Source organism: Oenanthe melanoleuca, chromosome 15 (genome assembly GCF_029582105.1).
Source record: "Oenanthe melanoleuca isolate GR-GAL-2019-014 chromosome 15, OMel1.0, whole genome shotgun sequence".
NCBI classification, from domain to species: domain Eukaryota; kingdom Metazoa; phylum Chordata; class Aves; order Passeriformes; family Muscicapidae; genus Oenanthe; species Oenanthe melanoleuca.
This window is the reverse complement of record NC_079349.1, coordinates 11,672,834-11,697,567: the sequence shown is the minus strand read 5'-3', so window position 1 is coordinate 11,697,567 and position 24,734 is coordinate 11,672,834. Positions and strand designations below refer to the sequence as shown.

Genomic DNA, 24,734 nt, shown 5'->3' with positions numbered 1-24,734 from the left:
TTTTCTGACTGTGGCCTGAAATCAGGCTGATTAAGCAAACACAAACAGTGGTTACATTTCAGTTGGTCCAAGTTGTTACATTTTAATTGAAGCATTTACAAGTTGGTTAATTGATATAGAATTAAAACACCTTCAGCTGAGAAATCTATGACACGTGTTCACATCTTCTTAATCACATGAAGTGCTGGCAAAACCTTGAAAAGTTATCCTCAGAAACTCACAGTTGATATTACTGTTTGCAGATGAAATAATTGTGCACTGTTGGATTAATAACCATCAATACTAGAGAAAACTAGTGCTGCTGTTGTCCTCAAACACTGCTCCTCTGCACAAGCCAGCTCTCACTTGCAGCCCAGCTGGTGTTGGGTTCTTCCAAAGACACACAGCGTCCCAGCCTGGAACCACCAAGGGCAGCCAGGCTCAGGAGGAGGAATTCCCCATGTTTGAATAACTTGTAAAAGCCTTTTTACAGAACCATCTTGGACACTGCCTTCAAAAATTATGGGTAAAACTAATGATTTAAAACTGACATTAAACTTTCCTAGCATCTGCCCTCTATTATAGGGATACAAACTTGAACTTTCAGCCAATGACCATTAGAGAGTCAATTGATCAGTCAGCTGGTAACTCAACAGCTGGGTGCACAGGTGTTGTCTGGCTTGGCCAAGTTGGCTTAAAAAGGCTTTTCTGAATTGAGGCTCAAGGTAGCACTCACAAATTCTTCATTTGAGTGTGATCAATGATTACCCAGCCCATGACTTTGGGAGTCCAAGCCAGCCCACTCCAGTTTGCTCCAGTCCTTGGACTTCGACTTCCATTGGCACTTTCCTCATTGTCCTTTACTCATCTCCTGCAGCTCTTACTGTGCACAGCTGCTGCCAGAACACACCCAGAGCCCTGGCAGGAGCACACAGCTCACCAGCTATCCCAGCTTCATCAGCAGCCAACACAACAACAACAAACCTCACAGCATGGCAAACCAAAGGGAGCGTAAACACTGCGAGTGTTGAAATATTGTCTCAGGCTCCTCTTTCTCTATATAAATAATATAAATAAGAACTTTTTCCAAAGTAGCCAAAGAGAGCATCAGGAAAGACCTAGGCTGCAAGTGGGGATGACTACCTTTGCATGCAAGTCGGTGTGAAGAGGTTTGATGCCCATTCAAGCAATGACATTCCCCTGATTAGAAATCAGCTTGTAAATGCTTGGCAGTCACTGTTTGAATATGAAATATTCCAGGCATAGAGGTGCAGTATCACACTCTCATTGCTGGCCAGAATGTTCCCAGCACAGTCAGTAACAGGGAGCAGTGGCAGTGGGAGGGGCTGAGGTGCGTGTTTTGCAGTCCTGTATTCTTAAGCCTCCTATCAGAGAGAAAAGGTGAATAAACTATGAAACAAGGGCTGCACTTCAATGCCCAAATGTTTATCTAGTCTCAGCCAAGCCACTGAGCAAAACATTCATTTAGGTGAGTTAACAAGTGGGAAAGGATGAGGAGAAAGGACAAATAGATGGAGTTGTTCATAAAATGCTTGCACATTGCACTATGCTCCCACAACTATGACAGTGCAGATTGAGATGGCCAAAGCTGAAGAGAGGAGCACTGAAGTGTGTAACTGGGTCCTGGGAGGCACCTGGGAGCCTGGTCTGTACTCAGCGTCCTCCCTGCCCTGTGCTTTAGTAGCTGTGGTTTCCTATTGCTGCCTCCCGGGTCTCAGAGGAGCAAGGAGCAGCAGGCAGGTGTGTGGCATTGCTCAAGCTGTTAGAGCTCCCAAGGGAAACACAGGACATCTGGAGGCATGTCTGGATAGCTGAACCACTTTGTTTGCTGGTTTTATTTCCTGTGAGAAAATGAGCTACAACCTTTTTCTCCTGGCTTTTGTCCTGGGCATTACTGGAGCTTTCCACTATGGATTGCAGGTCTCCATTATCAATTCTCCTGCTGAGGTAAGCATGGAGAGCTCAGAGAGTGAGCTACCAGGATTTCACTGTTCTCTGGCATTCATGCCTCTATATGCAATTGCTAACATTTACTTGTGCTTTCAAAATTAGACTTATCTTGGTTTCTTAGTTCTAAGAGTAGCTGCTACTGCTCTTGTGTTTCATGAGGTTTGAATTTCTGCCTGATGTGACAGAGCTGGGAAAGGGAAGGATGAATGATACCCATAAAGTCAGCCATTTCCTCCTTACTGAGAGGGATTGCTCCCAGGGCAGTCTCCTCTCTCCATGGCTCAGGGAGTTCCTTGCACCATGTGCTTGGCCACACACACTATTTCCAAGTGGCTGTAAGGTGAAATAGGGCAGGGAAGGACTGCAGCTCTAGAGCTGAGGTCAGCACTCGTACCTGTAGCTGGAAAAGGAAAACTGGGGATGGTGTTTGTCATCCTGGGTGGTACTAAGGACACTCAGCTCATACTGTTACCACAGAGGAGCAGGAATGGCAGGAAAAGATCAGGTAGAGAAAAAATCAGGGTTTAGCACAGAAACAGGCAACCAGACTACCATTCTCTTACTGGCACTCACAGCTGATTCTTAATATTGATATATTTATTCATTGAATCTCATTGCTAAAATATCAGCTTCAGGCATGTAAATGGCAAAATTCCCATTGATTTCACTGGGGCTAAGATTCCAACCAAGGTTACTGACAGAAATGTATCAAAAAGACTGATAAGCAGGAAAGAGAATTTAAAAAGCAGGGCAATTATGCAAACACATGTTGATTGTGCTCACAGTCTGTTCTGGTTTTTTTTCCTTTTAAAGTACATCCAGAGTTTCATCCGTGAGACCTGGCTGAGGAGATATGGCTTCTCTCCCAGTGCAGAGATGATGACTTTGATGTGGTCCTTCATTGTGTCCATTTACAGCATTGGTGGGCTCCTGGGCTCCTCGTCTGCTGGGTACTTGTCTGTTAGGTTTGGAAGGTAGGAAGAGTGGTCACACCAGTCCTTCTCTTTACACCCACAACTGCAGAAAAATACACTGTGTCTCAGGAGAAATTCTGCTTGTAATGTGGCATTGTGAGCAGCCCAGGGATTCCAATTAAAGACCAGTATAGTGGAGAAACAGAATGGAAAATGTGCCAATGATCACAAGGAAAATCATACCCTCTCCCTTATAAAGTCCAAAGCAAATCCAGTCCAGGGAAGTCATACAAGTACATGCATTTTAAGGAGAATTTCAGAGACAACCACTCACAAAGCTTGCTCTCCTGTGTAGGTATTGACTCCACTACAGGCACCAAAATCTTCAACTAACTTATCAGTCAGTGACAAGTTCCCCATTGCCATTTCCCATTTACTGCAGCTGATCTCAGATGCCAGCACTGAGTCTGTAACCATGGTACAATTCCTACCCTCCTGTCAGGCTCTGAATGAGGCAAGGGCAGTATTTATGCTCTCATTAATTTGAATGAATTCCAGGAAGAAGGCCCTGCTGCTTGCCAACATCCCTGCTCTGCTGGGTGCAGCTCTGATGGGACTCAGCCGGCTGTGTGGATCTTTTGAGATGATCATGGCTGGAAGGTTATTTTCTGGAGTCTGTGGAGGTAAATTTGCATTCCTACCTGTGGTATCAAAGAGTGGGAAAAGCAGAGGCTGAGAGTCACAGGGATTCACCAGCCTGAGTTTACAGATCATAGATTTAGTGCATTCTGCTGAGGGAACATGATTGCTGAGTGCATTTTTAACTAAATAAGAAATCACAAACATAATTAAATTAGTAATGTATAACATCTCCATCTCCATTTCTCTTTCTTCTATCTTTACATCCAGTCCATACAAAAGGTACTTCCAACTTCTGATAAGCCAAAACATGCAATATTTCAGGGAAGCATGCTCACTTTGTAGAGAGCTGGCCTTTGTTGTTCCTGTTGCTTTTTGCTGGGGCTGGTGCTGCCCTCCACATTACAGACAAGGGAATGGTTTTCAAGGCAATTCAACTAGAATTTCCAACTCTAATTTCCAGATGCCTCAGAAGGTTACATTCTGCCAGTGCTTTTGATCCCTGAGCAGTTGGATAAAGATAATACTAATCAGGAAAAAAATTTGAGAGGATAAATATTAATTAATTCATTGAGCAAATAGAATGTACAGCATTTGCCAGCTTGGTGGTTTCAAGCAGAAAATAAAGCACATAGCATCTGAATAGCCACTGAAAAATATCATCTAAGACTAGAGGGACTAACCACAGTCCTGTCTGTATATGTGGTTGTAGGAGACAAGGCAAGAGAAGGCCAGCCTGCTGAAGGACAGATTTCCCATATTTATTTAGGGAAATGTTTAGCAAAGGCACAAGATCACAGTATGGGGCACATGCTTTGTGTCAGGCAGCCACATCCTCAGCACAGATAAAAATGCATCTGAGAGCCAGCCCCTACAGGCAGTGTCATAGTGGTCCCCTCCAAAACAGCAGACCTGGGAGGATTTGCATTGCCCTAACAGTCCTTTGTCCCTGCAGGCTTAGCTCAGAATGTCCATATCATGTATGCTGGGGAATGTGCTCCACGGAATCTCCGTGGGCTGATTGCCATAACAGCTTCTACCTCCATTGCTACTGGAAAATTTATAGGATTTGCTCTGGGTCTCAGGTAAGAGAGTCTACAACATACTCAAGTTCTTCCATTATTAAAATACCTGCATGTATCAATGCACAGCCTGCAATGCCTGTGCCCAGCAGCTGCTATTTGGGGCAGCCAGGACCAGGCTGATACTCTGCCCACATGGCCAGCACACACAGTTCCTCAGCCCCTCTCACCCTGCTGCTTTTGTTCCAGAGAAGTTCTTGGAGTGGAGGCTCTCTGGCCAGTTCTCCTGGCAGCCAATGCAGTCCCTGCCCTTGTTCAGCTTCTCACCCTCCCCTTCTTCCCAGACTCTCCTCGCTACCTGCTCATTGACAGAAAGGACAAGGAGGGATGCATCAAAGGTAAGGAAATGAGCCATAAATAATTTGTTTTGGGGAAAAGGGGAAAACACAGTAAAGCCCCAGATGAACATGGAAGAGAGGTACAGGTGGGAAAAAGACTCTTGCTGGTTTGGCTCTGAAAGTACCTTCAGCTTAAATGAAAGCTGGCCTCTTCTGTTTGGATATTAATGCTCTCTTGGCACTAGTGCTTCCCTTACCCTCTGCCAGGGCCCTCCAAGGGAGCTGATCACACACAGCTTGTATTTGCAGCAATGCAGATTCTGCCCTGAGCTGTCAGAGTACACATACAGTACCTTCTCTGTGTGGGAAAGAGAGGCTCTGCACTGTCATGCTGCACCTGTAAGCATTCCAGTTCTTCAGTAACCCTAACAGCAGCTACTGACAGAAACTGAGCAACAGCCACTGTGGGTATTTAAATACCAAAAGATAGTACTCCCTGGATATAAACTTTTTTTGTATATATGTGGGAGTCATTTTATCTTGTCTGTCTTTCAGAGTGTGCACTAGAACTACACCTTTAGCAGGAGGAAAGATTGGTGAGAGTTTAGGTGTGACTTACATTGAAAGACTGTCAGCAGCTATTGGCCAAAGGGGAGGTCATATTAAGATTTATGGGTAAAAGCAGACAGCAATGATCTGGACCTGTGTCATATCTGAGCCCAGGTCTTTAGGAAGTTCACTCAAGAACAGAGCATGACGTTCTAATAAGATACTCTGCAAAGCAGGAAATAATCTGGATTCTTGTCTGTGCTGGTGAGCTTGGTCACCTGTCCTGTCCTTGCAGCTGTGAAGCAGCTCTGGGGAGATGGGGACCACATGGCTGAAATAGATGACATGATGTCAGAGCAGAAAGCCATCGGTGGGGAGAAGGCCAAGGGCGTGTGGGACCTGCTGCGGGACAGGGCGGTGCGCTGGCAGCTGCTCACGCTCTTCCTCGTGGTGTCCTGCATGCAGCTCATCGGCGCCAGCGTGGTACGTGCCCTCTGCTCTGCCCCTGCCTGCCCGGCAGCACCTCTGCAGGAGCTGGGAGTCACTGCAGCAGTGCTAAAGCAGGGGTCTGTTGTTGTTTATTACAATCCTTTCCCCTGGAAGTTTGGGACCTGGGATAAGTTGAGAGCTGTGTTTTAGCAAGTGTCTTCTGAAGGCATTGCTATGGATTACCCTGTTATGATAAGATTATTTCCCGTTTTGTTAAGGTCTGGTTAGTTATTTTCTGTTTCTAGTATAAACATGGCCACATGTGTACAGCTTTCACAAATTTCTATTCTTTCCAGGTTTACTCTTATGCATACAGCATCTTCACAAAGGCTGGAATCCCCCCTTCTCAAACCCATTATGTCTCCCTGGGGGTTGGGACCGCTGAGATCCTCTCCACAGTTCTGTGTGTAAGTGGCTTTTCAGCTGAATTTTGTTCTGTTGTAATACATTGCTCATTTTGAGCTTTAGAAATACTGTAAATGGAGCTTCAGGAACCAAATTTTTGCAACAAATCAACCATGGAACATATCAGAATCCCCAAAGCCCTCTCCCCACACCCTGCCAACATGGACATTTCTTTTGAGCTCTTGGAAAGAGTTGAGAGTCTTTCTGTCAAAATCACAGCCCATTCTGGGCCAGGCTTGGGAATCCAGCTCCTCCCTGGAGGAAGGGCAGATGCCATTTGTCAGTAGGACTCAGGGCTGTAGGAATCACAGTGATTTAGCAGTGTAAGAATTCCCACTCTGCTCTCCTGCCTGGCTCTCCTCTCCCTGCAGAACACAATCTCTGACCTCCTCTCCCCAGCCAGTGCTCCCTGCTCCTCCCTGCAGCTCCTGGCCCTGCTCACCCCCCCAGCTGCCTTTCCTCACCCTCCCATGCCCTGTCCCCAGTGATTCCCTGCCTGGCAGTGAGGGCAGAGGCTGGAGCAGCTGAGCAGTGCCTGCCCTCAGGCAGCATCTCCTCCTGCTTGCAGGGATTCCTCATTGACCGTGCAGGGAGGAGGACACTGCTGTGGAAAACCTACACAGTGATGGCCTTGGCTCTAGGGCTCCTCACAGTCACACTCTCACTGCAGGTAAGACCCCACTGGTGAACTCTGCCCATGTTTTATTGTATGAGAATATCATGACTATTTCCCTCCCCACAAATAATTTTTAGTGAGTAGAAGTATTTTTGGGCTAACCATCATATTCATAGAGGTCTGCTCCCAACCATGTGCATATGGATTAAAGACAGTAGCTTTACACAACCAAGATCACTGCAATCTCATGAAATTTCTGAAAGTAGAGGAAATAGATCTATGTTAAACATTGACACATTCAGTAGTGATGAACATTTGTAATGGAGCTAGATAAATAAAACTGGGATTTCTGATTTTATTTGCTTTTCATTTCCTACCACAGGACTCCTATTTCTGGGTACCATACTGCTCTGTCGCACTTGTCTTTATTTTCATCATGAGCTTTGGCATTGGGCCAGGTTGGTATTTTCTACTGGAGTGGTTTCAGTTATTCACTCATTCCTTCCTCACTGCAGCCTTTAGGAGAGATCCCAGGCAGGGCTGTTCCACAATAGGCACGAATCCTGAGTCAGTGCTGGTGTCAATATTTCCCTCCAAACTGTGGTAGGAGGTAAAATTCATTTCCTATTGCATTCCCACATGCCTTTTTTTCTGAAGAGCCAAGCACCACTTCAGACACTTCCTGGCCACTTAAAGCTGTGAACTTATGCAGCAAAATGAAGTATGAGGTACAGAGGCATCTTACAAAATTTCTAAGCTTCCTTCTTTCTTTAATATTTCTTTCAGGTGCAGTAGTATGCCCCTTGATCACAGAAATATTTATTCAGTCCTACAGACCAACTGCTTATGTTTTTAATGGTGTTACAAACTGGATCCAGCTCTTCATCCTTGGGCTTGTGTTCCCTTTCATTGTGGTAAGCAAAGTAGGGTGTTTGATTCAGTTCAGAGGAAGTCAGACCCCTCTTGAACCCAGAGCATGCTTCTCTTGTCAACACTTCTCTTATCAACACTTCATGCAGCAGACAGAGCCCAGACTAGTTACAGTTCTGATGGCCTCTTCCTTTTTATCCAGAGATTTACTGGAAGTGTAGCAAACCCACAAAAAGCTTCTAGCTCTACACAAGTTAGAGTGACACAGACAACAGACACAGTCACAGAGGCACTGACACTGTCAGATGTCATTTGAAGCAGGATTTGAATCAACTAAGTCTCTGACCAAGTCCTTTTAGTAAATACAAACCCAGAAACTCTATAACATAAGAGAAAGAAATCTAGATAAATGTTTATGAACACATTTTTTCTCTTTGCTTTCCTGTAGGAAGGTCTTGGTAATTTCTGTTTCATCATTTTCCTGACATACTGCCTGTCCATGGCTATTTTTGTGCTCCTGGTGCTGCCAGAGACCAAAGGGAAGAGCATGCTGCAGGTCATGGAGGAGTTCAACCGCCTGAACTACCGTGGGAAGAGGGGACAGGCAGCCCTACAGCAGAGCAACTGCTCAGTGGTGACTGTTACCAGGCTTTGAGAACAAACCCTCCACTTCATATATTTTGCTCTTTTATTCCTGTAGTGCCCAGAAGTCTCACTAAGCAAGAGAGAATCCATAGGTCCACCAAAAAAATCACCTTCAGTACAGGGTGCAGCATGAACTTGGTGGTTCTCTCCAGCTTCTGAAATGTGAGCTGAATTAATTCCTCTGTAGGAAAAAAATTTAACACAGTTTATAGAGAAAATAAGATCTTTGTCAGTCCTTCCAAGCTTGCAGTTGTAAAATGAAAACACAGGATCTGCTATTTTTTGGCCAAACCAGGACTCCACAGCTGGAAGAAGTGATTCTGGAAGAATGAGAGGCACAGCAAACTTGAAAAGAAGACAGAGCTTTGACACTGAAATTTTCTGCTCCTATTAACAAGTCAGTGCTGCTGAGCTTTCCCAGAGAATAAAGATGTTTAGCTCTTTAATGCAGTGGAAGCAGGGTGCCTTGCCTGTCAGAATCAGGCAGAATCAGTGTGCAGTGCTCCCCCCACGTTTACAGTCTTGGAGATTGTTCTATTGGGAAAACCAGAGGAACACCGTTCTTGAAGAATTTAATTCATCTGTGTGACTGTTTGCTTTTCTTTCCCTGTCTCTGAGTATTTCACTTTTTCATTTCTGAAACCTGGTAAAAATGACTTCACATTTGTGGTCATTGCTGTATGACATGACACATTTTTGGTCTTCTTCATGCTTTAAAGTTTTCTGATAAGGAAATAAAAAGCAGTGACTAGGGAAACACATCCTTCTGATTGTGCCTGGGTAGATTTTCATGGAATGAAGAGTCAGGGACAGAGGAGACCCCATCTTCTGGGGCAGTGTTGTTGGGGTCAAGGAATACTGTCTCTGTCTTATTCTGGAGATGAGATCTTCACTACCAACGGATGCAGATGCTGCATAATAAATTTTGCAAAAGGATCTGAATATTGAGCAGCAGTTTCTTTCACAGCTCTAAGGCTCCAGTTATTTTATCTTCACATCATCCTCCAGCAGTTTTTGTGGCAGTACCAAAAAGCTAATGCCAGGAGCAAGGAACTTTCCCAACACAGTATGATAATCATCATACTACCAAAAAAACTAGATAAAGTTCACTGTTTTAAGGCTTGAGATCAATGATTGCACAGTGCCACTTTAATAACCAACATACATTCCTTCTGGTCAGAAATGCAGGGGAAATAAAAAAACATTGGAAGTGTTTTGAAAAGAAAATATTGGGTAATTGATTATTTTAAAGGTCCTTATTTGGTTTGGTCTTTCTCAAACTTACTGGTTCCCAATGAGGTTGTTTTTACTGTCTTACAAGACATTAAAAACTCATTTCCTTATGCACATCTTTCTACAGCATGATTGTGTTCAACCTGCCTTACTTGTCCCCTCCTACTTAAGGCTGTCCACAGGAGGGAAAGTGTGGTAAATCATTGACACTGCCATAAACTGTCATGGATTGGGAATACAGGTTGAACATGTGCTTGTGAATCTGCAGTTCCAGGATCCAGGATCAGAGCAGTGCAGCACAGGGTATCCCTGAAAACAAAATCCCTCCAAGTCCTGGGTATTTGGTGAGCTCCATTCTGGGTCTGGAAAAAGAACATTTCTTGGAGGATTCAAATCCTAGGTAGAGGTTTGCACCTTGTCCTCTTCTTTAGGAAAATAAATAAAAACTGTACTAGGCATTTAAGGCTTGCTTTTGCCATCATACAGCACTGAAAGTAGTGTGAGGCCAGATGAAAATGAGACAGCAGTAGGAGTGTTCTAGGAGGGGCACAGACAAGAGGAGGAAGAGGAACAGGACTCTGCAGGGACTGTTTGATCAACCAGATGTTAAAAACTGGCCACAGACAATGTTTGGGAGCCTCTCCAGAAAGGTCCAGAGATGTCATGTGTGTCTTTCCTTCCATCCTCAGCTCAAAGAGAAACCTTCCTTTCCCCTCTAGTTTCTCCAGGCTCATCAGCTCCTGGCCCACTGAGATGTGGCATCTTGCTCTGGCACACAGTGGGTCAATTCCACTGATACAGAGAGGCTTCTGAAGGGTTCTGGAAAAACTCTGAGCCTCTCTAAAAACTGGCTGTTAACAGGGACACAAAATGCCAATATTCCCGTACTTCATTTCCTGCATCTGGGAAATTGTTCAAGCAATTATGAATCTTCCAGCAGGCAAGAAGAGGCACTATGGCTGAGCTACAGTTCTAAAGGCCTGTTGTAGACTGGAGAGGGGGAAACCTCCCCTGTTCAAAGTGCTTTTCAGAGAGGTGAAGAGGGACTGTGCCCCATGGAAGTGAAGATGGTGGCACTGTCTGACTCCTCACACAGCAGGAACACACAGGGGTTTCAGCAGTGTGAGTAAGGGTGAGTGCTCCCAATTCAAGAAGGATAAACATTTACCAAATGTTGTAATCAGCTTGTGATAGCTGGGTCCTAGAATAATTAAACCAGCAAGAAGAGGCCCTGGCCAGTGTCAGGGGAGGACACAAATTGCTAAAAGCCACGTAGTTAGAAATTAACTTCTGTGCTGTGATCCCAAACTCTTATAATCTCAGTGTGGAGCCCATCTCTCTCATCTGGCAGACTTGACAAGGGCTCTCAGAGCAGGCAGGGTTTCAAGGGGAAATGGCTGGTTTCCTCTCAGACCTGGTGAGTATCCAAATTCTTGTGTTCTAGCCCAGCTCACTAACAGCAGCATGGTCTTTAAGATTGCAGCAAAGGGAATAATTCTTTCTTGTAATAAAAATGGGCAACAGAGCTTGGGACAACACTGGTTGAGCAATGACTGACTAAATGGCATCTGCAGAAAATACATTAGAAATGCAAAACAGCCAGAGGTTTAAAAGAGGACATGGGAAACCAGGAAAGATGGGAATTTGGGGGAAGATAGAACATAGTATCAGTGAAAAACACAAAACACAAAAAACTCTCCCACTCTACTGCTCTGCACTCTCAAGAACAATTGAGGATGCTCATCAGTTTGAAGTGTGACCTGACTAAATGCCTGAAAACATGTGTGCTTGTGAGAAATGCTCTGAAATTCAGTGTATGTCATAGAAACACAGCATTTCCAATAGGACTCATTCAGATAGGGCCTCAAAAAATGTCATTTCATACGGGGTTGATAAAAGTGAAATGTAAAAAAAAAAGTTTTGAGAGGACAGACTTGAGTCACCTCTGGAAAATGGTAAACACTGTCCCTGAGGAGGCAAAGGTGAAAGCAAAAAGGGATTCAAGAAAGCTGTAGCTTCTTTCTAGTACTAAGGTAAATACAAAAGCTTTTATGATTTTTGTTTTCTGTGGTTAGCAAAACTAACAGAATTTGAGAATGTGTATTTCAGATTGCTAATAACCAGGAGAGGAACATGGCAGAATGCACAGATTTGTATTTTAACAATTTAACAAATGAATTTTACTTGATTATTGTAAAATTCAAGATGGGGTCTTGCATGTTAAAGGTTTCTTAGTCACAGAAATGTGAAGATATAAGGTGCTGTAAATGATCTCATGGTCTGAGGGGTGTGCTGGTATCAGGAACTCAGGATGTGTTTCTCTTTGGCAGGTTCAATACAGGAGGCTATGGCTCATGATTGTGGTGCTGGGAATTGGTGGAACCCACCTCTCTGGTTTTCAAATGTCTGTGATCAACTACACTTCTCCGGTAGGCAAAGCTGGAGAAAAGAAAATCCCCTCTCTAGCTGTTCCTCATGGTCTTAGGCCTTACACTTTGCAGGTGCTTTACAAAAGCTCTTAGGTGTTGCTATGTCAGTTTATTCCCAGCTGTTTCCAATGCCATACTGTCACTGTCAAAGTTTGCAGGATTGCAAGGAGCTGTGCCCCAAAGACAATATCCCATAGAATTTTGTGGAAACAACATATTGAGATAATTCCTTTAAGTTTATGCCATGGAGAAAGAAAAATAAAACCAAAAGTAGCTAAAAGGGTCAGCCTTCAGCTGAGCCCTTTTCTCTTTATATCCATTACTGGCCACAAGAACATTTGCACTTCACTATAATGGATATAAGGTCCTAATTTTTTGGTATAGGAGAGATAGGATTCAACACACTAAAGGGTACAATTAATTTTTGAAATATGCTTGTACACTATTAGGCTGTATGAGAGGAAATATCAATCCTTGTTTGCAAACAAATGTCTTATAGTCAGGCTTTTAGTCATGACTATTATTCTATTTTTTAAATTGCAAACATTATGAAGAACCTTATGATTAGTGCCTTGGTGGAACAAAGATCTCTTTTCTGTCCCAGCATGTTCAGAAGTTTATCAGTGAGACTTGGCTGGTGGAACAAAGATCTCTTTTCTGTCCCAGCATGTTCAGAAGTTTATCAATGAGACTTGGCTGGAGCGATATGGCTCGGTGCTGCCTCAGGAGACCCTGATGCTGCTCTGGTCCCTCATCGTGTCTGTGTACTGCATTGGAGGCATGGCAGGCTGTCTGTGTAGTGGGTACCTGACTGCAAAATTTGGAAAGTAAGTACATTTCCTAGTGTCTCACTACCCAGGGCTGCAGCAGGGGAAGCTGCTAAATACAGAAGGGATACCAGAATTTCACTGCCCCCTGCTGCCACAGAACTTACCCAGCACATAAAACTACAGCTGGGTGATTGGAGAGACAAGAACATGCAGATATCTCTGATTCTCTTGCCACAGCTTTTGTTGACATACAATTCCCATATTTTTGCTGACATTTGACCCTGCAGGAGTTTCCTTCAGCCTCACACAGTGAATAAGAGGAATCTTGTTCTCCTTTCCCATCCTCTGCAGAGACATTATGCCTTTTCATAACCAGATTTTGCTGTCCTGTAAGCTAATGGCCATGGCTTCAGTCTGTAAATCCAGAGGAGAAGAGTCAGACATGAGTCAAAGAAGGAAAAGCAAAGCATGGCTCAGTCCAGGTGTGTTCACTCTTGCAGGAAGAAGTGCCTGCTGCTCAATGATGTGGTGCTGATAGCAGCCACGCTGCACACTGGCTTCAGCAGGACAGCCAAGGCCTTTGAGATGATCCTGGCTGGGCGCTTCCTCGAGGGCGTTGCTGCTGGTAGGACTCCCCACATTCCATGTTAGTGTGATTTCTTTGGGGTGGATACAGAGATCTTCCTGCTGGGAGCACCCAGGAATGCCCTGTAACCCAGTGCAACAAGGAGCAGGTTGGGGCAAGGTTAGACAAGCTGTCCTTTGGCTACAAGAAGTCTTGTAGAGAGATCTGATGGATTAGCTAAACATCTCACTTAAAGTAAAAAGCACATTTTCAGCCCATTTTTGCAGAGGGTGTATGGGAAAGGGTTCAGAAGAGAGGGGAGAGAGCTGAAAGGGACCTGAAAAGGGACCCTCTCTCTCTCCACAGCTTTAGCACTCTCCTGTCTTCTCCCTTCAGGAATTCATATGAATGCCCATGTTCAGTATGCTGGAGAGATCTCACCTAAGAAGCTACGTGGATTTATAAATGTGACCTCCACTGTGTTTTTTGCACTAGGAAAAGCTGTAGCAAGAATTCTTGGATTAAGGTGCTTGTGCTACTCTGTCTCAGCCTGTTTTATACTTATTTTTCTTCTATATAGAAGGGAAGTGGTGTTCTCCCAGTCCTAGAAACAGACATATACCATGGGTGGGGTTTTATTTTGCTTAACTACAGCAGTCAAAAAGGAGGCATCTACCCTATACAAGTTGCTGAGATTTCCATGTCATTCTCTGGGGAGAGAAAGGCCTTCTTGAGAAAGGATGACTCCATCTCTGGAGGTGCAGTCTCTCTGATGAAGTTAGTAAGAAAAGATTGTATGTAAATACTCTTAGTAAATTTATGAGATCTAAATGTTTTGCTAATTTCTCAATAACCTCATGCAAAGGTGCATTGTTGGTTTAGAGAGCTGTTGTGGGAATATTCTGACCTTCAGAAATTAAAAGTCTAAGAAAAATGTCAGTCTTGCAGAAGAAATAAAGTATTAGTCTATTTTCCTATTGCTAACCTAAACATCATCTATTTCAATTGAACTTTTCAATGACTATATGTATTTTGTGCCTCTTTAGCTAGCCTAGAATTTAGAAAAAAACAATTTAGTTATAAATGGTAATTTTACTGGACTAGAAATAAATTCTAACTTGCTTTCATAGAGATCTTTTAGGAACTGAAGACATGTGGAATGTGCTATTGTCCTTCCCTGGATTGGTGGCATTGATTCAACTGCTCCTTCTGCCATTCTTTCCTGAGTCCCCACCCTACCTGCTGCTGCAAAAAGAAGACAAAGCTGGTTGCTTGAAAGGTAAAATAAAACTTTAGATGCTTAGTTTGTTAAATCATGTCTCTTGGGAAAATGAAGCTAACAGCAGGAATTGGCTTTTCTATTAGCCAGCTACAGATTTCTTGATAATTACATGATAAAAGTCCTCCAGACCAAGCAGAGTCATCAGGGACATTTAAGATGCTACAGCATTTTCCAGGGAAGTTTCACCATGTTCCAGTAAGTGATGTTCTTTCCAGTCCTTTGCTCAGTAACTAATGAATCAAAGCATGGACTCAATTGCAAATGTTCAGCATCATTAAAAGTTGAAAACCACAGAATTGTGAGTGGATCAAATGATGGAGCAGTATACTTCATTCTGTCTCTTCTGTAGCCATGAAGCAACTCTGGGGAGATGGGAATTATCACACAGAATTTGATGACTTGATGAAGGAAAAGGCTATGACAAAAGGCACCAAAATCATGAATGTCCTAGAGGTGCTGAGAGAACGATCAGTGTACCCACAGCTGTGTACCATGCTCCTCCTTTTGCTGAGTCTGCAGCTCTGTGGCCTCAGTGCAGTTGAGTATGCCCTGCTTCCATGCTTGGATCTGCTGTTAAGTGTCCAAAGTGCCACGATGCCAACTCACCCCTTTCCTCTGGGTCTACATTGCTCCTCCTCACACAGAGCCCACTGCCTGGCACCGGTGGTGTCACCCCCAGTATTGTTCATAACTTTTAGGGAGTTTCTCAGCTGCGAACACAAGAGCTCCGGCTCAGCCTAAGTTGCTGCAAGGAAATGTTGCCCTGGCAGTACAACAAAGGAATCTGTAGAGGAAAGGTTTACAAGTATCCTTAGGCTGACAACAACTCAGTAACACTTTCTTTGACTTCTGCAGTAGCAGATGGCCAGCTATTGCCATCTAGCTTCATTTCATTAGAGGAAGGACATTTATCCATTCAGGAACATCCTTCCAGCTGTTTCCAGGTAGAGCTGGCTGAGCCCAGTGCAGCCCAGGCTGGCAGCCATCCCCTTCATGTATAAACTTGTCTTGGGGTGTCTCTCCATTAGCCCTGGTCCAGCCTGTGCTGGAGGTGGCTCATTCCAGCTGCCAGCAATGGAATTCCCTCTGCACTCAGCTGGCAGGAGAATGGTGCCCATTCCCTCAGGGACTCTGCAGATGAGCAGCTTCTGATTAGCACCTGGAAAAGGGCATCAGAGTCAACTGTTTGCTTGACAATGTATGGTGTGCTAAGACTGAGATTTGCTTTTCTTTCTCTTGTCTTGCCCCTTTCTTTTTCTTTTTTGCCAAAACGACTCCTTCTCCCCTACGTTACGGGCAATATTCTCCTTTCAACTACTTCTCTTTTTTTTCCTTTCTTTTTTCCCCCCTTACAAATCCATTTCCTCAATTGCCATTAACCTTTTGATTTCTCACATTTGGAGCAGTTGTATTACCTCTACTATGGCCCAATAATGTATTGCTGGTCTTGCAGTGATGACAAATCTAGTTGTAAGTGATGCTGGATAAGCACATATCACATCTATTAACTGTGCTTTATTTTTCTTATTTCCCAGATCACCTTTTACACCTCAGAAATTTTTTTGACAGCCAACCTGCAGGAAAGCATAATCCCATATGTATCTCTAGGAGTTTCAGTCTGTGAACTCATCTCTATCATGTTCTGTGTAAGTCAGAGCTTCCTGGGGTTTTAGGGATTAAGGTACTCTTCCTTGAAGGAAATTAATCTTCTCCTTTTGAACCAAAGAATTTTTCTGTGCTGCTGCATAAATCCATACAGGGGTTGTTACCATCCACTACAAGATTTGTCCCAACTTTTATGTGTTTCGTCCCATTTTCATTCATCTTAATTTCTTATAAGAATCCCTTAAGAAGTGTCATTCAAACAAAAATATGTGTACTCATTTCCATATTTTTATGTATATTTATGCATTCAAATGGTGCAAAGTGCTTCCATTGATTGCAGTGTTGAAGAAGTAGCTGCAATGCTGGGCAGTGATGGTAACTCACAGTGTAGAGAGTGTAGAAGGAATTCAATGAAACAACGAAGTTGGTACCAATCAGATTTGTGTTCTCTGAAGTGGAAAGTTCTCAAGGAGAGTGTTGATTTGTTGGATGGCTCACAGTGGGATTTTGCCATGCTTCCAGCAATACCCCATTTTTTTCTGTTCCTCAGAGCTCCATAATCGACCGGTTTGGACGCCGAACGCTCCTGTGTGGGGGTTATTCCCTGATGGCACTGATACTGGTGCTGCTGGAAACAAGCCTTCTGCTGAGTGTAAGCAAATGCCTCTCTGGGAGTGGGCCTGCAGCAGAATTCTCTGTGCAGGGCAGCAGAGTCAGCCTCAGCTTTCATGTCCAAACCAGCAGGTCAAATGGCTTCTAGGCTCACATCTGTAGATGTGATGCCATGAGCTCCTTCAGGCCTTCTGCTGTGTTCAGTAAAGAAAGATAAACAGGTGTAGAGAGCACCTACCACACAGCTCAGCATCACTTTTCACAAATATTGCTGCTCCTGTGCTTGGATCAGATGTGTTACAGCTACAAAATTCATTTTCATTCTCTTCCCTCCCTTTGCCTTTGTCTAGGATCAGTTCCTCTGGTTGCGTTACTGCAGTGTTATTCTCATCTTTTTGTTCATCATTGCTTATGGAATAGGACCAGGTGAGTACTACAATAAAAGCAACAGGAAAGTCTGCACCACAGGGAAAAGCACAGGCCATGAATATATAAAGTAAAACTAGAATGTGTGAGTATATCTTTGAAAATCAGCAGCTTAATTGAGACTGTGGGAATCTCAATTTTTGATGAATTAATTACCCAAGAAACAATTTCTTTAACAAATTATATTAAATCATTCACACCCAGATGAATCAGGACCCTGTTTTCTCTCACTGGATTTCAGGTTCAAACCAAATAAACACTTGTTAATCAATTAATGAAGACTTGTTTTGCTGGGTGTGAATTCTGTTCAGTGCAGCAATACAGGTTCAGATGGCTGATCTCTGCCAAAGGGCGAGGTAGGCTTTTCTAAAATAGCAGAATTTTCTCAACTTAGCTGTAAAATCCTACTGTATGAAAGAGTGACACCTGACAGCATAATCTGCCTCTTAGCACTGCTCTGTCCTTGCTTGTCCTCTCTTAATATCACCCTTAATCACCTACATCAGTAACACCAGTCCCAGACTTACAGCTCTCTGGTAGAACCTCACTCACCTAAAACAGGGTTTAATCTGAAAGTTCTCTGACTAAACACAACCAGTCATTACTAAAGTCTCCAAATTCAAATGTCATCTTTTAGTATTGTGAGGGTTGTACCTGACACCTATGAATGCCTTGGAAACACAACAGAATTCCCACACTAGCAGAGCTGAGGTATCTTCTATGGGAAATGGTCAATTACAACAATGTTTATAACACTTTTTAATTTTTTTTTTTCCTCAGCTGGAGTTGTTATAGCTGTCATGAATGAAATCTTCACCCTCTCAACAAGGGCCTCTGCTTTTGTACTTGGTGGAATCGTCATTTGGCTGGGCCTCACCTTCACTGGAATGATTTTCCCCTTTGCTGTAGTATGTAATTTGATTCAAATCTTCTCTTTGTCAGTTTAATCTGAATTTCTAGGCTGATCTCGACAGGGAGTAGGATGAAATGACTTGTACATGATCAAAACTGTGAATCCCTTATTGCTATAGCATATGGAGGCCATTTATATAAAACACTTCCCAATATTTCAGAAGCCACCTGCTGCCCCAAGAACAGATTGAAAAGATAAATAAGTATTGTTTCTGTAAAATGAGCCTATTCCTTATTTCACAGGAACAAATCAACAAGTTTCAAGAATCTACAGGCCAAGTGCTGCCAAGAATATCACTCATCTTATTCTATTTTTTATCTCCAGATGCTTCTTGGTCCTTTCTGCTTCTTCATCTTTATTGTTGTCCTGCTCATTTCAGTGGTTGCTATCTACCTGTTCCTCCCAGAAACAAAAGGGAAGTCAACCTCTGAAATCACAGAAAAATTCAAAACCTGCCAGTTTAAGAGGAAACATCATCAGGCTGTGGAGATGTGTGCTGCTGAAGAAAAGACATTTTGCACCAGGCTCTGATAAGCCACTAGAAGTAATTTCCACTGCTCAGGGGTAACATGTCAGTTGTATTTCAAGTTTTGGTCCCTTGCTGTCATTTTAAAACAGCAGGATTTGTATCTATGTTTCTTACTTTATAAGAAAGTTCTGGGTAGGATTAAGAGCAGGATGAAGGATTAAACATAGCCATTGTTCTTGAAAACAATTCTCATTTAATTTCTTTATGCCATCACACTGTAAAGGACTTGGTATTGGTTGTGAACGCTGCACATGAACAAATACCAGGTAGAATACAAGGAAATCTATTTCCCTGAGCTGACATCAAGTGACTGCACCTCCTGATTGTCCCTGTGACTGTCAGGGATCAGCCTGATCCTCAGGCATTTGATAAGAAGAGCTCTCACCTGCATCCTCTGGAGCAGACTGATGCACTCTCCATGCAGATCACTTGTAGCAAAATCAGGATAAAGTTCTTGTAGTATATTCTGGTACCTCATGGATGGCACAAGGGTTAACAAACACACACACAGGGCTGAGAGCTGGAAGAAAAGATCCCTGGAGGGAGACAGAGAGTAATATTTTGGGAGAGTACTGAGAGAGTAGACAGCTTGAAAATTCCACCTATTTTATAAAAAAGTAACTGCTCAAAAAGGAAGTTGTGATGGCCAGTAAGTGCCAGCTGTGAGCTGCTGTAGGACACACTGCACACCTCACTGCTCCCCAGCTGCCTCCACTGTGTGCACTGAGCTGCTCAGGGCTCTGAGCCCTGCTGGCCACTGCAGCAGCCAATCTCTCCCTGGGGAGCTGAGGCACAGGGCTGGGGTGTAATTGGCATCTGCAGTTTGATAACCAAGAGCAAACAGAGCTTTGAAGATTACAAGAAGGTTGGATCAAGGCTGGCAACAGGAAACAAGATAGAATTAAGTGGAAATGTAAAGTTTGTCTGTGTGATGTTTAACCCAATGAGTGTAAAAAATTACTAGCCTTCCCAAAAATGGTATATGAGCACATGTAGCTCACAGTAAAGTTGGATTCTGATCACCAATCAGTAGTGTCTGTCTCTTTCTCAATCATTGATATTACCTTCCCTCCCCAAACTCTTCTACCTTTGTAAAGGATGATAAATTATTTTTCCTTTTTCTGCCATGATTACAAATGGTATTTCATGCCTCCTCTTTAGCAGGACCATAAGTCTTTTCTTTCTGCAGCTTAACCATTCTTATTTATTGTCATTGTGCTGAGGTCTGAATTGAGTTTTAAGTTGTTTAGGGAGTTTTCTATTAAAAATTACAAATAATATACTCACTGTTTCTAAAGGAATAACCACAGAAGAAGCTCTGATATTAAAGTGCCAGTGTGTGTTCCAGCAATTGAAATCTGATTTAGATTTTAGATTCACTCCCTTTATCACTGCCTGTATCAACACAGGGAGCACTCATGATACTGAATGTTCCCATTCAGAGGGCTCTCTCCTGTTGAGGCACTGAAATGTTTAATCCACCCATTTTAAGTGTTGTCCAATTGCTACAAAAAACATAAATCAACAGAAATCATACCAAGTAAACATTAACCTCAGCCTCAGAGCAGGATGGTTACTTAAGCTGAAGGTGCAGAAGAGGCATGGGAGAAAACAGCTCCTCAGCCTGACAGAGCCCTGGGATCAGCCAGATCTGACAAAGATGGACAAGCTCCTCCAGAAGTGGTGAGTACAGCAGCTGGCAGCATTGACTTCAGAGAACTGAGAGGTTGTCTGTTGCAATTGCCATTCCTAAAGGTAATGCATTACATATTTACCAAACTTTTTTCCAAAATTATAGTGTAGGCAGGGTATAATCCTTTAAAATTAGAGCTAACATTTAAAATTTAAAAAATACTGTGTCAAAAGACACAGACTTAACGTTCTGGGATAAATCATCATGGAAACTTTGAAGGAAGTTCCAGCTGGTTAGAAAAACTAATTTAAAAAATTTAGAAATTAAATTCCTGTACTTCTTAAATGGTGAGGTATTTCTGTACCATTTTTACCTGCTCACTTCCATGTCCAAGTGTGACACTATCAGGCTACTCTCCTAGCTGGTGGTGTGACAATGTTATGCAATGGTACATCTGAAAAGAAAGGTTTTGTGGATAGTTTGGCTAATGTGAAGAAGAGCATCAAAACTGAAATTCCAGAACCTTTATCTGGCTGATCTTTTTTTGCATTTATGCTTTGCATGTTCTGCTGAGATGGTTTAAGCACCATCAAACCAGCCAATATCCTGGAAATGCAGGGACTAGGATATCACAGCTTCTGTGGTGAGCTTGTGCTGTTCCCTGCATGTCCAGTACCATGGTTGTAATGTTCTTTGTGTTGGGAACTGGTGGATCCCTCACAAGTCCCTTTGAAACTTCATGAACACATCCTCCCCCATGATAAGAAAAGCAGATAGAGTATCTTCAGGAGTCATTAATGGTGGGGTCAAAATGTAAACGATGCGTCCCAAACCAAATTGCAAATTTTTTCCATCAACTTTTCATTGCCAGCTCTTTCCACCCACTCCTCTGTGCAGAAGGAAAGGATAAGAGCTCACCTACAGCTGCCTCTGAGCAGGATGCTCAGGTAACAAACACATCAGTGTCTCCACTCAGGGGGTTTCCACCATGCCCCCTTCCCTGTGCCCTCTGACAGTGCAGCTTGCAGTGTTATAAAAAGGAATTTCTAATGTCTGTGTCTTCCTGTAAGAACAGCATGAGGCCAAATGGATCACAAATGTAACCTTTATCTTCTTCCATGCTGTTCTTTCCCAGACTGCACAGGTCTCATGGTGAAATGCAATTGCAGGTGGCAGAACCTCTGAACTGTGCTGAGCAGACATTAAACCACAGAGCTGCTAACTCAATAGACAGAGGGGAAAACACCCACTGGGATCAGTGTTCACTATTGGCACTGCACCAGATCAGGGGTGTGCTCTGCTGTGGTAAGTTCCACCCCATGTCTCAGCTCCTTCTCTCTGGTTTCACTCTCTCTGCTGGTCCTTTTGCAGGAGCTGGTCTCAGCAGAAGCAGAGCTGGAGCACTGCAGAGGGACTGCTCATCCCTGCCACACAGCACCATGGCTGCTTTAAAAATGAGTGCCTGGATTCCTCTGTCCCTCTCCCACGAACTCCAGCCCTGCTGTAGCTCCAGGTCTCCTGCAGGAAGGCAAGCTGCTCCTCTGCTTCATGGCATGGTGACCCTTTCCATCTCAAGCATTCATCCTCCCACACCACACCAATGCAAAGTGCCAGACCTCAGGAGGCCTGATCTCCCAAGCACTCACTATTGCTGCATCTCTTGCAGTTACTGAGAAACCAAAGAGTAGATGATTAACCTGCCAATATTAATGTTTGTGGGTTGTTCTAATCCTCTTCCAAGGCCTTTCTCTCATACTTCTGCAAGAGACATCTCAAATTATGTGGACTATTCATCCTACATATCTTGCCTTCAGGAAAGAAGAAAATTTTAACTATTTTATTTCTATTGCTGTTTCACACCTAAAGACTGGACTATATCATGTCACAGTAACCAAACAAACTGGATTTCATGAAATTAAACTTGGCCTTCATTGTCATCATTTTGTCTTCATGTTCAAAATGCTGTAAAAGGAGGAGCAAAAAAAGAAAATAAAATTTTCTGATTTATTTCCAGGGAAACCTCATTTCTTTCTGCTTCCTTATCTTTACTGAGATCCTCATCAGCTCAACATCTTCCTCCTTCCTCTCCCTTCCAGAGGCAAAGGAAAACTTGTTATGAAAGTAACCAAAGAATTTGGCACATTAGATTTTAGGAAGATATCTCATTCCTTTCCAGGAAATACTTATCTTGAAGAAGTACCACCTTCAGCAACTGCTCAGCAGAAAGGCCATATATTAAGGTCATAAAATACTGCAAATGTTTTTTGCAGACTGCAAAACAAAGGCAAATTATTGTTTTCTATTATGAGAAAAGATACAAATATTTTTTCACAGACACAAGTGGAATCTTCATGAATGAGAGTCACTCTCATGTCACCTTGAAAATTTGATATGAGCAGTCAGCAATCAACAAGTCATTGTAACATGAAATATGTGCTATATTAAACTCTTAGATTTCACTTAAAATGTGTTTTGTACCTAAACATTTTCTCTAGTTCAGTCCCCATGATTTTGTTATTCAGAATTTCATTTTGAGTTTTGGATTGTAACAAACTCAAATTAAATCTAAAAGAAACCTAAAATCTAAAAGAGTTCCTCTCAGTGCAGAATTAAACTGCAGATGGCTTCAGTCATCCACAATGAGCAGTTTAGTGTGGCTCAAGCTGGCTTAGAACCAAGTCTGATTTTCAGCTCTTTACACAAAACTCTTTGACATACCTCATGAAGGTGGGATTCATGTGTTTGTCCATTTTACACCAAGCATTTTTTACAGCTCTATTAAAAAAATTAATTACAAGATCTCCTTCACTCAGTAATAATTCTTTAAACATGAAACCATGCACAACTTCCAGTGTAGCAGCTTTTTCAAGAATATAGGTGACATTTTCAACAGAAATGGTCCATTTCTTTGACTTGACAAAAATCCAAGAAGTAAGGTCTTAGAATGAAATTCTCCCAAAATTGCTAATAAAGTGAAATAGTACCATGGCTTAGAATCACCAGAAATCCCTCAAAATGTAAGAGAAATTTCACTGTGAGCTGGTGGGGTTTGCTGCTGTTTGAGGTCATCAGTAATTATTTTCAAGGGGTGAATCCTTATGACACAGCCTCCCTACACCTCACTACAATTTGAGAAAAAATACATAGTGAAAAGGAAACATTAACAATTTGAAACAATAGCCAAGAGATATGCAAGTAGTTACCATGTCAGTAAAAAATGCCAAATCATTCTAAACACTATTGGCAGCCAGGATAAACAGCATTTGCTAGGCAGTAACACAGACAATAGCTGGAATTACACAAGTAACCAAGGCTTTAATATTAACATGCATTTTTTTCTCATTGATTTAGACTCACAGGATTTGCAGTGAGCCCCTCTGTAAATAATTGCATTCTGTGTTTTATACACTGAAGGTGCAAGTCCTGAGCATTTAGTGAGGGCCTCAGTACAAGCCATTGCCCCACTTGCCCCCACCAGGGCAGTCCCCTGGCACGAGGGGGATGAGCCAAGGCTTTGAAGGCAAGAAGAGCACAGGGCATCAGCCACATGGAAACCCCAGGCAAACCAACCCCTTTTTCCAAGTGCTGGCTCCACTGGAAGCTACAGTTTGGTTCCTCTGGGAATCAAAGGTGATTTATCAATGCCTGCAACACTGATTTTGGAGCCATTCTGTGTCAAAGCTGAAACCTGAGGGAGTAAGGTCCTGATGATCCTACCCCAATTCATTAGGGCATATTTTCCTTCTCTCACAACTTTCATGAGCCTTAATCTCTTCTGCTTTTTCACTACACCTGCTTGACAAACATCCCCATAAACATCAGACAACAAAGACCCTTCCTCAGCACAGTCTAACTGATTCATAAGGCCAGAACAACAAAATTAAGCTCTGAAATCTGCCTATTTTTCTTTCAATTATGATATTTGTTTTATCAAAGAATCTGAAACAGAACACCACATACTTTACTTATTAATAAATAACAATAGCTAAACCTTGTACCAGCTGCTTTTTGCTTTCTGCAGATTGTGGCAGATATACACACTGAAGTGTATTAAAAGTAAATCACTTTACTGTTCATGGAAAACTATTTGGATTGCTTTGCCTGAACTCTTCTAAAAGTCCTCACTGGTCCCCAGATGCAGATTTTCTCTGCTTTTAAACTTTCCCCCTGAAGACTGGACTAGATGTAATTATTTCCTGAAATATTTAATCTGGCAGTGTTAACTTTGGCCAGTCGAAGTAAATGTGAGTGAGTGAAGATGAAATAGTAAAAATTTAACTCTGATCCCTGAAGCCAAATG

At 42.8% G+C, this 24,734-nt stretch overlaps 2 protein-coding genes across 3 annotated transcripts; both read left to right on the top strand.

Moving 5' to 3' along the window:
• The first annotated feature begins 1,616 nt into the window (after positions 1 to 1,616).
• Positions 1,617 to 9,655, top strand: LOC130259817 (solute carrier family 2, facilitated glucose transporter member 11-like). The gene is made up of 11 exons (XM_056504530.1): positions 1,617 to 1,947; positions 2,764 to 2,924; positions 3,423 to 3,547; positions 4,459 to 4,588; positions 4,775 to 4,923; positions 5,708 to 5,895; positions 6,198 to 6,308; positions 6,875 to 6,976; positions 7,305 to 7,380; positions 7,709 to 7,836; positions 8,241 to 9,655. Exons 1-11 carry the CDS (start codon positions 1,852 to 1,854, stop codon positions 8,445 to 8,447), a joined length of 1,473 nt encoding a protein of 490 aa, XP_056360505.1. The 5' UTR covers positions 1,617 to 1,851; the 3' UTR covers positions 8,448 to 9,655.
• Positions 9,656 to 10,922: 1,267 nt separating this feature from the next.
• LOC130259727 (solute carrier family 2, facilitated glucose transporter member 11-like) lies at positions 10,923 to 19,827 on the top strand. 2 transcript variants are annotated; one of them, XM_056504348.1, is made up of 12 exons: positions 10,923 to 11,087; positions 12,001 to 12,099; positions 12,766 to 12,926; positions 13,370 to 13,494; positions 13,831 to 13,960; positions 14,565 to 14,713; positions 15,066 to 15,253; positions 16,252 to 16,362; positions 16,872 to 16,973; positions 17,284 to 17,359; positions 18,140 to 18,267; positions 18,597 to 19,827. In XM_056504348.1, exons 1-12 carry the CDS (start codon positions 11,064 to 11,066, stop codon positions 18,801 to 18,803), a joined length of 1,500 nt encoding a protein of 499 aa, XP_056360323.1. In that variant the 5' UTR covers positions 10,923 to 11,063; the 3' UTR covers positions 18,804 to 19,827. The 2 variants fall into 2 exon arrangements, with proteins under 2 accessions (XP_056360323.1, XP_056360324.1); XM_056504349.1 differs by lacking the exon at positions 10,923 to 11,087 and having other exon boundaries at positions 12,010 to 12,099; positions 12,704 to 12,926.
• Positions 19,828 to 24,734: the final 4,907 nt, after the last annotated feature.

Excerpts from the sequence above, each read along its gene's own strand:
- LOC130259727 (XM_056504348.1), top strand. The coding sequence starts at position 11,064 with ATGGCTGGTTTCCTCTCAGACCTG. Across the intron at positions 13,961-14,564 it reads GCAAGAATTCTTGGATTAAG|AGATCTTTTAGGAACTGAAG; the intron begins GTGCTTGTGCTA and ends TTGCTTTCATAG. Across the intron at positions 15,254-16,251 it reads AGCTCTGTGGCCTCAGTGCA|ATCACCTTTTACACCTCAGA; the intron begins GTTGAGTATGCC and ends CTTATTTCCCAG.
- LOC130259817 (XM_056504530.1), top strand. The coding sequence starts at position 1,852 with ATGAGCTACAACCTTTTTCTCCTGGCTTTTGTCCTGGGCATTACTGGA. Across the intron at positions 3,548-4,458 it reads ATTTTCTGGAGTCTGTGGAG|GCTTAGCTCAGAATGTCCAT; the intron begins GTAAATTTGCAT and ends TTGTCCCTGCAG. Across the intron at positions 4,924-5,707 it reads CAAGGAGGGATGCATCAAAG|CTGTGAAGCAGCTCTGGGGA; the intron begins GTAAGGAAATGA and ends CTGTCCTTGCAG.